Source organism: Anser anser (genome assembly GCF_964211835.1).
Source record: "Anser anser genome assembly, chromosome: 12".
NCBI classification, from domain to species: Eukaryota; Metazoa; Chordata; class Aves; order Anseriformes; family Anatidae; genus Anser; species Anser anser.
In genome coordinates, this window is record NC_139733.1 from 11,413,825 (window position 1) to 11,426,887 (window position 13,063).

Consider the following 13,063-nt stretch of genomic DNA (forward strand, 5'->3'; position numbering starts at 1 on the left):
AACCCTTGCTGAGGCGGTGGCACTGAATAGTGGATTTTCATAGACATCCAATTAAAGAACGTTTAAGTTAGGCGATGATGCTAATATGCAGCAAGAACAATTATGCTTAAAGATAATACAGGTATTCACCAAATCTGAAACACGTATTTCTATGGGGAATGATGAAGATGATAAAGTTAGGTCAACTGAAAATGTATGATGAAGTCTGAATGGGGAGGATGAGACACATCAAATTTGAACATGAGAAACTAATTTCATTTCTGGAACGCCCCTGATTTGTATTTATTCTTGGTTGAATGGCTTCACCTTTGTGCGCCATGTTTCTTTTGTCAGGTTATGTCTTTTGTTTCAGACAAGATTAAGTTCTTTGGGGCTTTGGTGATTCAAAAACTTGTAAAGGTGTTAGCATAGTGGGGCCTTGGTCCAGAGTTGCAATGTTCTGTGTTAACGCAAGGGAAAATAATAGTAGAACAATAAATAATTGAAAACACTATTAGTTAGATAGTCTGAAGTTTATCTTCATGACTAGATTTAAATTATGAACTTTGCATTATTTGTGTCTAGTGAAAAATCCCAAAACATTTTGATTCATAAATTCTCTTATTCCTCAGGTTGCTGCTAACACTCCCAGTATGTATTCTCAGGAATTGTTTCAGCTTTCACAGTATCTACAGGTAATGTTTTTCATCACAGTATTAGTTTGGCTAAATATTTAATCTCTGTTCAAAAAACCCCAAATCCTTATGGTCTGTATATCTTTGTTTGGCTTCCAGTTTATGAACAGGAACATGATAAGCATTTAACTACCTTTTTCTATAGTGAAACAGTGTAAAAATTGTAGTAATTTAACATAGTATAGTTCTATGTAAACTTTTGGAATTGTTCATGAGCAGTATGAACTATGACTTTTCCTGGCCTTTCTCCTCTCCTGCCTCTCTGCCCCCAATTTTGATTTGCTCCTGGTATTTTTGGCATCATGTATTGCTGCAGATGTACTGTCTAATCCAAAAGAATGGCAAAACAAGGTGTCACTTGGCTTATCAAGGACTAGTTTCTGTGAATATAACTTCTTAGTGTGACTATCTCTGTCTCTGGATTAATTGGAAAGTATTAAAGAGGTGACAGTGCCAGCAGTTCTTTTTTCTTATTCGCACCACCAACCTTTCTGTGCCTGTCCCTGTGTCAGTTTTTATTGGGTGTTTTTTTTCCCAAAGATACCATATCATGAAAGGGTTAGATTGCAAAATGGCAACACTGAAAGTGTGTGTTAACATATGTAAATAAACTCTTCAGAAATTAGAATAAAACTAGCTTTCTGGAAAATAAATCAAATGTTCTTACTGGTAAATTCTGTGTAGCTTTGTGTGTTATTCTACGGATTTATTTTTATCTGTATTTTGTTTGCTAATGGCAATTACTCAAAACAATGATGAGGTTTTTGAGACAGGTATTAACTTTATATGTATTTGTTGACACAGCAGGAAGCAGCTCAGGCATATGCTCTTTCTTGAGAGGGCAAATACAGTTTTGCTCACCAGTCTGTTCACTCTTGTATCCTGGAATTGTTAACAAAGATGCTCTTTTTTTCCTTACAGTTTCAAAACAAATACAAACAAAACTCACTTCTTGCTTGGCATTTATCTTTTGTGACCTGACTTAAGGACTAGCAGCTAATTGCATGGGAGCTACCAAAGCTGCCTTCAGGTCATTACACCAATTCTGTTGCTTAAATTACTGCCAAAAGTCCGAGTGGGTATACTGTTTCAAGTCTTGGAATGACTAACTTATTACTATGTGTACTTGGCATGTGCAACATGTGCATGAAAATTTAAGCTTTTTAGGAACCTGAGGTTATAGGAAAACATTTTATAATTGAAATATCCAAATAAAAGTGCGTATGGATAAAATGGGATGTGACAGTGTTTGCTACTCACATTTCCTTTTTTCTTTCAGTCTAACAGTATTACGTATTTCTTCTGTTCCTTCTGTTTTTCTGAGTTGTTCTAGCTGAACTAACCATTTGGCTCTCTGCTCTCATCGTAGGAAGCCTTACATCGGGAACAAATGTTGGAACAGAAGCTGGCAACCCTTCAGCGACTACTTGCTGTCACGCAAGAGGCTTCAGATACTAGTTGGCAGGTACTGGCAGCCATCCTTTCCCTTCATAGACTGAAAAAATAGTGATATATAAATTGTATCTGTTACTTTACAAATAGTGGGGGACCAAAAAAAATAATAAAAAGCATGCAGTGGTTCTCTTAAACTGTGAAAAAGACAATGCTTACTAAGTTTAGCAATTATGTACAAGTTCGAAGTAACTATTAATGGTAAATAGTCCAATAAAATGAAAATAAAGCATTTGTCTACTTGAACTACTTAAAGCACAATATTCTGTTGAAATGGTTTATTTGTTTTGCCACATCTAATATTAATGCAAGGGTCAAACTTCTCTTCTAGGCTTTAATAGATGAAGACAGGCTGCTATCAAGATTAGAGGTTATGGGAAATCAGCTACAAGCATGTTCAAAGGTAAGTAATTCATTTAATAGCACTCCACGCTAGGAATACTGAAAGATAGCTTTTCTGAAGTATTTTGAAATGAAACACTTAGGAAAGCAGTTGGAACATGAACTTTCTGAAATGAGGCTGTGCAGTTTTGGTAAGCTGGATATCATGAAAATTATAGGTCTGTTCTGTATTTCATGGAATCATTCTAAATTTAAATAAATGGCTATCTCTCAGCATCTTTTCAGCACAAACTGATTTTTTTCGTATATGCATATAAATGTGTATAGTGAAATACAGAAAAGGAATTTGTTATCAGTGAGAAGCAGCCATTCTTTAAGTCCTGTTTACTGTGGATGTTTCTTTTCAAGTAGGAATTTGGAAAAAGGCATTAGGCATGTGCTGTTTCATATTCAGAGACAAAGGAACAAGTATACCATGCCTTGCATATAACATGCAAGGCCACTATTATGCCTAAATTATTTTTTTTTCTTACTCACATCTACCTAGATTATAACTTTTTTGCAGGGCCTGTTTGAGGTCTTTCAAACTGGGACCTGAGATGGTTCTGGTTTATCATACTGTGGGTCTCCTAGGTTTGACACTGATTATAGGAAAACTATACCTTTTTTGAACACAAGACAAAGCTCATTATAGAATGTGTACCGTCATACATACAGGTGGTTTACACCCAGTTATGTCAAGAATCCTTGATCACTGATTTGCCTGTAATGTTTTTCTCATTTGCCAGCAATTGCTAAATATTCTGGAATAGAACAGGTCTTATCACAATCTAATGTATTTAATCAGCAAAATATTAATTTATATTTTATCTGTGTATTTGAATTGTACGTACAGAATCAAACAGAAGACAGTATACGAAAAGAGCTTATAGCATTACAAGAAGACAAACACAACTATGAGACAACAGCCAAAGAGTCCCTGAGGCGGGTCCTACAGGAGAAAATTGAAGTAGTCAGAAAACTGTCTGAAGTGGAGGTATTCTAGTTTCATAACTAGTCTTCTGGATATATTGAAACAGTTATAACTGCTGCTGCTTAAATCCATGTTTGTTTGCTGTAGCAGGCCACTATCTGTTGTATTGTAGCACTTGCAGTATATTAAATAACATTGTTTATTATATGCTAATCTAGTACTTGCATTGTTAAAGAAATTAATGAGAAATTAGTCTTGAAACTCTTTGCTCACAATTTAGAATGGATGAAGTAGTCTTATAGAAGTTAGTATGACTGGGAAAGAAGCAAAGGTTAAAATGACACGTGCTTTAGAAAAACTGCTGTTAGACCTTGTTTAAACTGTAAAATTTGGGGAAATAGAAGCTGAACTGCTCATACAAATTACACTTAAGAATGAGCTGTTAAGATGATGATGTGTTGGACACTGTTTAAATAAGATTCTGCCCCTATAATATCTCTCACTACTATCTTTTCCAATTCTATATTCTCTTTCTGTTATCCTTATTTGCTATGACCCCTTAGGTTAAGAAATATCCTAGACTTGCTTATTATATTCAATAAGTGTGTATCCACTTCATGCTTTTTAAGGAATGCAACAGATTTAGTGCAGTAATAAATAATCTTGAGAGACTTCAGTTAAATACACCTTTGTATATTGTAATAGTTCTCGACAGGTTTGTTAATGGTCAGAGTTTCATGTTTACTTCTAGCTTTCTCCTACTTTCCAATCACACATTTCAGTTCTTTATTCTTACCACTCCCAATTAAATTTATAGCCTTTTTTTTTTTTGCACATGCATGAAGCTAATATCTTTTAACATAATCTGTTCTGTTATAGAACATTACCAGTAGAATATTACCAACTTTTATACAGGTAGCATTTTTGCAAGGACTTGATTTGTTGTGTTTAGCCTTAATAACTAGGAACAAAACAGTTTGAAAGCAAGTATGATTAGTTGCATATATTGTTCATGGAAAAAAAATCATCAACTGGAATGTTTGGTATTTTATTAGTAACAAATCTTGTATTTATTGTAATTCTATCTTACAGCGAAGTTTAAGTAATACAGAAGATGAATGTACTCATCTTAAAGAAATGAATGAGCGGACTCAGGAAGAATTAAGAGAATTAGCTAATAAGTACAACGGAGCTGTAAATGAAATTAAAGATCTTTCTGACAAGCTAAAGGTAATGACAACCTTATCTGCCTTACAATGGAACTGTAATGCATGAAACAAAGTTTAATTCCTAATGCAGCAATCAAGTAAAGATTAAGAAACTATTAAAACAATAAGTAAATGAAAGAAAGATGCACATTAATGTTTACATTTAATATGCCTGAAAGTGTCATCAGTTAAATTGCTAAAAAGGTTCCCTTTTCATTCACTTTAAGAGTTAACATATTTTTGAAGCTGCAGTATGTTTTTTTAATATAAAACTATATAATACATGAAATTTCATATTCAGTTGCTTTTATATAAACAAGACCTTTCAACCTTAAAAAAAACTTAGTTAATGGGAATGAAAGCTATATCTAGAAATAAATTTGCATTTCGCGTTGCCTTATTGTGCAGTTTCAAGCGCAGATAGCCCACAACAGTTAAATTGTGTCTCAGCTTCTAGGTGGAGAGGAGCATGATGTCATGTTTATTCGACCAAACTTCTAAGTGTATTAATATTTAAAGGTCCTTTATGCTGGAGAAAAAACTAATGACAGTGTGATAAAGCCTGTTCCCAAAGAGACTCCTGTCTAGATTGGCAGATGTTGTGGAGGAAGGTAGCATTCTTTTTTTAGCCCTGAGACAGTTGTTGTTGTCCTGGATAAATACTGGAATTTTGACTTAGGTTCTTTAACTTAGGTTCTTAGCTTAGCATTTCAGATGGAAATTTTTTCTTTCCAAATTAAAATATTAAGTTGTTGGTCTTAAGGCCCCTGGTTTCTCAATTATGAATTAATCATTGATGATGATGATGAGTGTACACAAAAGGATCAAAACTGAAACTTATTACCTAGCTTTGTGAGGAGGGAAATCTATGAAACTTACAATGAGGTCCAGCAAGTGAGAAACTGTGGCTTTCAATCAAGTTGATCTGTGCAATGTATGTTCAGTTGAGAAGGCCTTTTGGGTTTTGACTGATAATTTGAGATGGGAGACTTCAGGTATTTCTTCGTTCTTGGGCCCTGGTACTGTTCTGCAGAACTCAGGTGCTTCAGACAAAAATTCAGTTGAAATGCTTTGAGATTCTTTCTCTTATTGTTCCTAAAGTGAAGCATGTAGAAAAATAACAGTAGAAAAATTTTGCATTGTTCATGTGTTCTTCATCTGACTACGAAAGAAAGTTACTTTAGTGAGTTTAGTCCTACAAATATCGAGGAAGTCTACTCCTTTAGATGTTAATTTTCATTTCTTTGGGGATTTTTCTTTTCTTTTGAGCAGGTAGCAGAAGGAAAACAAGAAGAAATCCAACAGAAAGGATTGGCTGAGAAAAAAGAACTGCAGCATAAAATAGATGAGATGGAAGAGAGAGAGCAAGAGCTTCAAGCAAAAATAGAAGCTTTGCAGGCTGATAATGACTTCACCAATGAGCGACTAACTGCTTTACAAGGTTAGTCACTAGTGGGGAAAATTTGTTTTTTTGTTTTTTCTTTTAATCTGTGAAATATCTTTTTCTTGGAATTCTGTTTACAGTACGGTTAGAACACCTTCAAGAGAAAACACTTAAAGAACACAACAGCTTAGGTAGGTGTGATCAGTTTCTTGTTTAAAGCTGGTTTCCGGACTATATCTGTTCAATTCCTTTTATTATAATAATCATGTTGTCTCGGTGTCTGGCAATAGAATAACGTATTTACAAGTTTGCCAGTATTGAATTCTTCTCTGCATAGATCGTTAACGTTGAAATATATGTGACCACAACAGGGTGCCAGCAGAGGGCACTGCTGTTGTGAGTGTTCAGACCTAGGTTTCATTGCTCAATTTGAGTGCTTTTTGCCTCCCTGTCCCTTAACCCCCTCAAAGATTTTTGTTGTTGTAGTTTTAGTTTTGTTTAAATTGTTCATATATATATTATATATATGTAACGGACAGTAGTTCTTTGGATGATAGCAACATCTTACACATTTGAACAATCGGAAACATGATCTGTACTGCTGGAAAATGCGTTACATTTTATCTGTTTTGTTTGATTAGATTAGATACTCAGAAGAAATAACGTGAAAAGCCATTTGCATTTCACAGTGCTGTATTTATAAACAAACAAAACCAAAACATTTTGCTTGGTTCTAGAAATAATACCCTTTCTTAATCCTAGGCATACAAGTCGATGACTTCATACCTAAAATTAATGGGAGCACAGAAAAAGGTAGTGTATCTCAAGGCTACCTTTTGTCTTATGGTTGATGTTTGAACAAATACTTTTTGTTCTCTGAAGTCTTACTTTGAATAATATTCTCTTTAAAAAATGAAACAGCATTTGTCCACTCTTCTGACCAGCATTTTTTTTTCTTAGGCTCTCAGTCCAGGGTGGTTGTTTTTTTTTTAGCAAGTTATGTACATTCTAAGGAGCCAAACTTGGAAGTTGTCTTTTCTTTTTTTTTTTTTTTTGATGGAGTCTCACTGGAATCATGGGAATCTAGTGAAGTGGTGTCAGACCTATGACACAAAGTGGAAAACCTTCATTAACCATTTTCCTCTTTGTTTTCCCTTGCAATACAGACACACACAATTTTTCTATTAAATTGGGTATGGTAAGTAGAGTCAGCAAATTTTTTTTTGCTGTCTGTAATGTATGAAAAATGCAAGTATATGACATACCAATAGCAGAAGCTATCTTTAAAACTTGAGTGTCTATTTACAAAACAGGATTTAATACAGATTAACTATTTTTTTAAGACAAATTAGTCTAAGCTAGGTTTTTTAACCAATACATCTTGACATTTGAGAGACAGACATTTGACAGACACTTGAGGATTTTAGAATAAAATGCTCTGAGTAATTATCTGCCTGACTTCATGTATAAAAACATTATTCCAGTTATGATTCTAAATTCACTAAATTGTTCCATTAACTAAGATAAATTTGTTGTCATGTGTTCATTTAAAATTATTCCTTGATGTAGCTTTCTTGAGCATTTGCTGCGTTTTGCTGGATAGTGAAAGCTCTGAGGAATCCTGGTGGCAATAGCTGGATGAGAACTTGTGGTTCCAGCTAATATTTATGCTGTTTAAGTGTTTGGAAACAAAATTTAAAAGCTGCCTATGCTCTAATTTTTAGCTTTTTACCTAATTTCTTTGTACTATAAATGAAGAGCTTTTTAATTAGGGAGAATAATAGCAAAATAAAAGCAGTTAATCATGACATAACCTCATGTCTACTTCTCATTTGGAGCAGGAAGAGAGAAACACACACGCTGACAGGAACTGTGTAAAAAACTCTTTTATCTAAGTGCTAGTTATCCCTCTGCCTTAGCATCGATCCATCTTTTCCATAAGTTTCCATAAGTTTCAATTGGTATCCTCATGCTTGATGGATAGAATGGTTAAGAAATAAACTTGCCTTTATTTTTATTTTTTTTTAATTTTCCACCCTAGAAAATAGTTAACTTCTCTACAGTGCAAAACTGAAATACGGTATAAAGATCACCATTCTTTGCTCTAAACATAGAAACTGTAAGACTTAGTAAGTTAGGTTGTTGGAAGTTTTTAGAAAATCCTATAATACTGTGGAAAAAAAAAGCCTAGAACCGAATCAAAACATATACTAAAAGCTTTCAAGCTATGAACTTAAATATATTTTGTTTTACAGAGAAATAACTTGCAACATCATAGTAAATGTAGAAAAAATGCCTGATTTTTTTTTTAATGAACACGTGCTTTAAATTTGTGCACAGGAATACCACATTATCTTTCTAAATACTGACATCTCTTTATTAGTCAAAATTGATAAGTTGTCTGAAATATTATGTCAAAATCAATTTCAGTATTATGCAATTATAGCAATTAAATACCAATGTACCTTTGCTATTCACTCATTTTTTTCTCAAAGTTTAAGAAGCAATCCCTTTTTGGCTTATTTTGGATCACATAATAGTCAAAATGTCACCAAGATGAATGCATGGAAATACATATTCCTCCTTAAAATGTGTAACAGTAGGACAGGCACTTATGCTTAAACCTGGGAGTTTTAGAAAGCTGTCTGCCAGTTTTTTTTATTTTCATTTTTTGACTATAGACACTGTAGGACTTCCCATTCAAGTTGTCTTTGTACATGTTTATGAAATCTGTCACCTTCTTCTCTCATGCATCTACTGTTATTTTGTTCTGTGTTTTAGCTTAGCTTTCCATATTTTCTGTTGTACCACATTCTTCTGCATATTCCAGCTATACCTAGTCCATTGACATTTCTCTGACTCTTTAGAGCTTGTTGTCTTGTTCTCTTCGTGACAGACTGTGCCTTTCTCTGTTCTCCTGTCCTTTATCCAGCTCTCATATAATGACAGATGGGCAGTAATTTTTTTTCTGTCAGGTTTTGGATTTTGCCCTCTTGAAATCAGCAGGGAACAGTTACTGTGTTTTGCTGAGCAGGTTTGCATTATTTTAGAAGAACTGAGAATTTAAGGGTTGTAATGTAGATTCAGCTGCTCCTGCAGTGAAAGAGGTTGTGGATATTTTGCATAAGGGAAAGACTCATAGATAAAGGTAGAAATTAGAAATTCTAGAACTGGTTTTGTACTAGATAGTATAGCCTGTAAGGGAGAAAAAACGTTCCCTCTATTTGTTTATCATTACAGTATTACACTCTTCCATCATTAAATGCTCTACACAACTAAAACACTCAGACAAGATTTTTCTCTTAAATATTTTTGATGTGCTGCATATGACACCTCCCCCCCCCCATTTATTTATTTATTTAAAGAGGAAAAAGGTAAAATTGTCCAAACTTCTTATGTTTTTTAATGTTCCTTTTGTCTTTTTGTCTCTCTCAAAACTTCAGGTCAAGTCCTTAAGGTATATTTCTAGACATAATACTTAAACTGTTGCAAGAACAAGGATTTTACATGACTTTTTAATATTGTGGACAGCCACAGAAGTAGAGGAACAAAGAGCTCTTCTAATAGTGTCTCTAGAGTCATCTTATAACTGTTTTAAAGTGCTGATGGTTAGGCATTCATTTTCTCTCATTGCACACGTGGAAATTCTGGTGCAGAAGAGAATAACTTACATCGAGCCCCTGACAAACATTGTGTAGAACTGAGTTATTTCAATAACTTGTATTTTTCTCAGTGAGTTCCACCACACCTGGCTTTCAGATTTAAGGGTTTTTTTGAGCCATATGTGCATCCATGGTGCTGTCTTTTAAAACCCTTGTCCTTGTGGGTTAGAAAAATGAAGCTTACTTTTTAAAGTTCTTAAAGTTACTTTCAAATTAGTAAAGGTTAATATTATGTCCTTCCTCTTAACAGCTAGACTGCTGATATCAGAAGCTAATGATGGAGCAAGTTTGTTGAATGTAACAAATTTTGCTGGTTTGTGTACAAAAAAGCAGCCTTTTCTGTTGAGATTGTTAGACTCTTGAGGTCAAAGGATTTTAAGGTTCTTCAGAATGGAAGTGCTAGCACTGTTTTAAGAGATGCAAGGTTCTGATGGAACTGGGAGCTGAACAAGGTCTCATAAAAGACTTAGATAAACCTGGGAGTTGAGCCCAGTTTTTAGATCTTTACTGCAGAATGTCCTCCTTTCAAAAATCAACTGTTTCAGTGCAGTGAAACTTTTTTTAAAAAGAGTAAAGGAAGATATTTACACTTGTAAAATAAATATTTTTGCATTTCAAGAGGGTATGCCATATGAAGAATAAACAAGAAGATGGAAAAAAAACCTTATTAAATACCCTTTTAAAGCTAAGAATAAAATGCTGAAGACTGTAGGTTAAATACACGCTCCCTATGTCTTCAGCATTTGGATTTGGTATTTGCCGATATTCATGTCTCATTTTGAATTAACAAATAGGAATTGATGACAGCACTATGGAGTTGCGTGTTTCAATAATGTATCATCTTATGTATTCTAAATTTATTGTCATTTGAATATCACTTCTGCATTAATCTTTTTGCCAGATGTCTGAAGTTGTAAATGGGAATTCAGCGGAATTCATTTGTCACCACCTAAGCTGAAAGAGTAATACTGAAAATGCCAAATGTGGAACGTTTGGAATTTTGTAACTTGTTCCTACTAAATTTGCTAAATAAAGTGTTTTTTTAAATAGCTTCTACTGAGCTAAGGGACTTCTTCTCATGCTTAAGAACTGCTCTTAGACTTTAGCATTTAAAGGTACCCTTTTGAAGCTGATCAGATGGAGTAATCTCTTTCTAGTATCACCCAATCAGATGTTATTTCAAATACGTATTGTCTACTTGCATCTAACCCAGACCTCAAAAGTTCACTGTAAATACACAATGACAAATATTGTTAATATACCTTTCACATTTTTGTTGCATCAACCTGAAAATGATAAGAAGATGTAAACTTCAGTGTTTCTTTCTTTACTAGAGCACTTTCTTTCAAAGAGTGGAGGGGACTGCACTTTTATTCATCAGTTCATAGAATGTCAGAGTGAGTACAAGAGTGTTTGTCACATTTGCTTTAAAAACAACAGAAATCTCAGAAAAGGTGGATAAAACCCAGAATTTGTCACTTCTGTTCATTATTTTTGTAGTAGCAGAAACTTGTTAAGCATAGAACTGTGGCATTGTGGTATTAAACAGATGCCTGTAGTAGGAAGAGGATATCTTTGCTCTTGGAAAGTAATGATCGAATTGTCTTTTCTTAGCAGTTAATCCATTATTTTCCTCCGACCCATAAAAGGGTGGTAACGTTGCCGGTTGATACTTAAAACTGAGTGTAATTTTTCATCTGTGTTACAAATTAAGAAGTTGAAAGCCTACAAATGTCAGTTTAAGCAAACATTACAGGCTGCTGTGGGACAGAGATGAGGTAATGATGCCTTTTCTCCATTTCACTTTATATCTATAATTTATATGATATTTAAAGATTTTACATATTTTCTAATTATCTGTTACAAAGAACAAAAAGGGAAACAAGACCTTAATTTCTCTGTGGAAATATAAGAGATTCTTTTAATAAAAATAGTGTAAATACACAATACCGATCTTTGGAAAGATGTAATATTCTGGAATGAGCAACTTGTTTTTCAAAGCAAATGGGTTTTGAAATTGAGTGATGAAGCAGCAGAATCTGCATATGTGTAATTAAAGAAGAGGGTGTATTAACACTTAAGGTGTTAATACTTGTTTTCCAATTGGAGAAAAACATCGTTAGGAAAAAGAGAAAAATGCTTTTAAACTTCAAAGAAAGGTCCTTGGTAGCATAAGGAATTATTTTTCCCCTAATACATAATTTCTGTTAACTCTTAAGTTGAACAGAAATAAGATGGTGTCTTTTTTGACATTTATACCTGTTGGGCTCCTTCCCCTTTGTATTTCAGTAGGGAAACATAACAGACTTGTTTGACTTTACTGCTTGTGATACCGATTGCAGTGCTATAAACCGAATGACAGGTTACTACTAATGTTTATCAAAGAAAACTTCAATTGTATTGAATTGAAAAATACTTATTTTTAAAAGAGAATGAGTGGTAGCTGTCTCCTGGAGAGCTGACGTTTAAAATAATTTTAAATTTCACAAAGAATCGTGTTCATTTATTACATAATCTGAACTGAAGTTGATTTTTTTTTTGGTCTAGATTGAAAAAACAGGCATGCTGAGTCATGTTCAAATACAGCTTGGTTGACCGTTTTCATTGTTTGGACATCAGCTTAACCTACTTTAGCAAAACTTAAATTAGTACCAAGGTTGCAAAAGAAAAGTGGCCAGTCTTGTCACTATTGAGAAGCAGAAGCAACCATCAGGATCTAATGAAAGATTTTAACATTCAATTTTAAGTAGTATTAAGTAAGGTTGATTTATATATGTCTCCCCTTTCTTGAGGGGTTTGAAAGCTAGAGTAAAGAGACTGTAAGGCTTTGGTGAACTCAGCAGAATGGATATGAGCTTCAAGGGTCCAGTGTTCTGCATTTTTCGTGACAGTGTACGTTTTTACTATCAAGTAAGAAAAAGATTCCAAGTCTGTTTAACTTTATATGTAAAAGCTGTTCTTTTAGTCCAGCTCCTGTGTTTCACTCTCTGCAGCAGCGAAGGTTGGGAGTTGGTGGGGGTCACCAGGAACGAGGCTTTAAGATGTTCAGCAAATACTGAAGTTTAGAACAACATGACAAAGGCTGGCAGGATTGAGAAAGGGCAGCCTGTCATACTATACTCTGCTCCACCCCACCCACCCCAAGGTTTTCTTTGGGAAAGGAGCAGGTGTATTATAAAAATAAAATAAAATCTTGGAAATGCATGTCACATATTTAAGTAGTCTTATGTAGGTTTGCTGTTTCATAATGGAAGCAGAGGCAATGAAACTCTATCATCTGCAAACCATAAGAGAAATCTAAAAAGAAAGGAGAAGCGAGACAGCTGTGATGCAGTTTGAGAAGAGAAGGTTTTGACTTGTGCTGGTAG

The 13,063-nt window shown here is 34.2% G+C and overlaps 1 protein-coding gene across 41 annotated transcripts in view; it reads left to right on the plus strand.

The window, feature by feature from the left end:
• The window catches only part of SLMAP (sarcolemma associated protein), a 100,808-nt gene that overhangs the window by 42,775 nt on the left and 44,970 nt on the right, over nucleotides 1-13,063 (plus strand). For 10 of the 41 annotated variants that reach the window (XM_083795277.1, XM_083795255.1, XM_083795244.1 and 7 more), the window contains 9 exons: nucleotides 612-674; nucleotides 2,044-2,139; nucleotides 2,458-2,529; nucleotides 3,364-3,504; nucleotides 4,534-4,671; nucleotides 5,922-6,090; nucleotides 6,174-6,224; nucleotides 6,796-6,846; nucleotides 11,030-11,092. In XM_083795277.1, the coding sequence (XP_083651403.1) occupies nucleotides 612-674; nucleotides 2,044-2,139; nucleotides 2,458-2,529; nucleotides 3,364-3,504; nucleotides 4,534-4,671; nucleotides 5,922-6,090; nucleotides 6,174-6,224; nucleotides 6,796-6,846; nucleotides 11,030-11,092 (844 nt within the window). The remainder of the gene's footprint in view (nucleotides 1-611; nucleotides 675-2,043; nucleotides 2,140-2,457; nucleotides 2,530-3,363; nucleotides 3,505-4,533; nucleotides 4,672-5,921; nucleotides 6,091-6,173; nucleotides 6,225-6,795; nucleotides 6,847-11,029; nucleotides 11,093-13,063) is intronic. The other 31 variants (XM_083795256.1, XM_083795270.1, XM_083795267.1 and 28 more) reach the window with 6 other exon arrangements.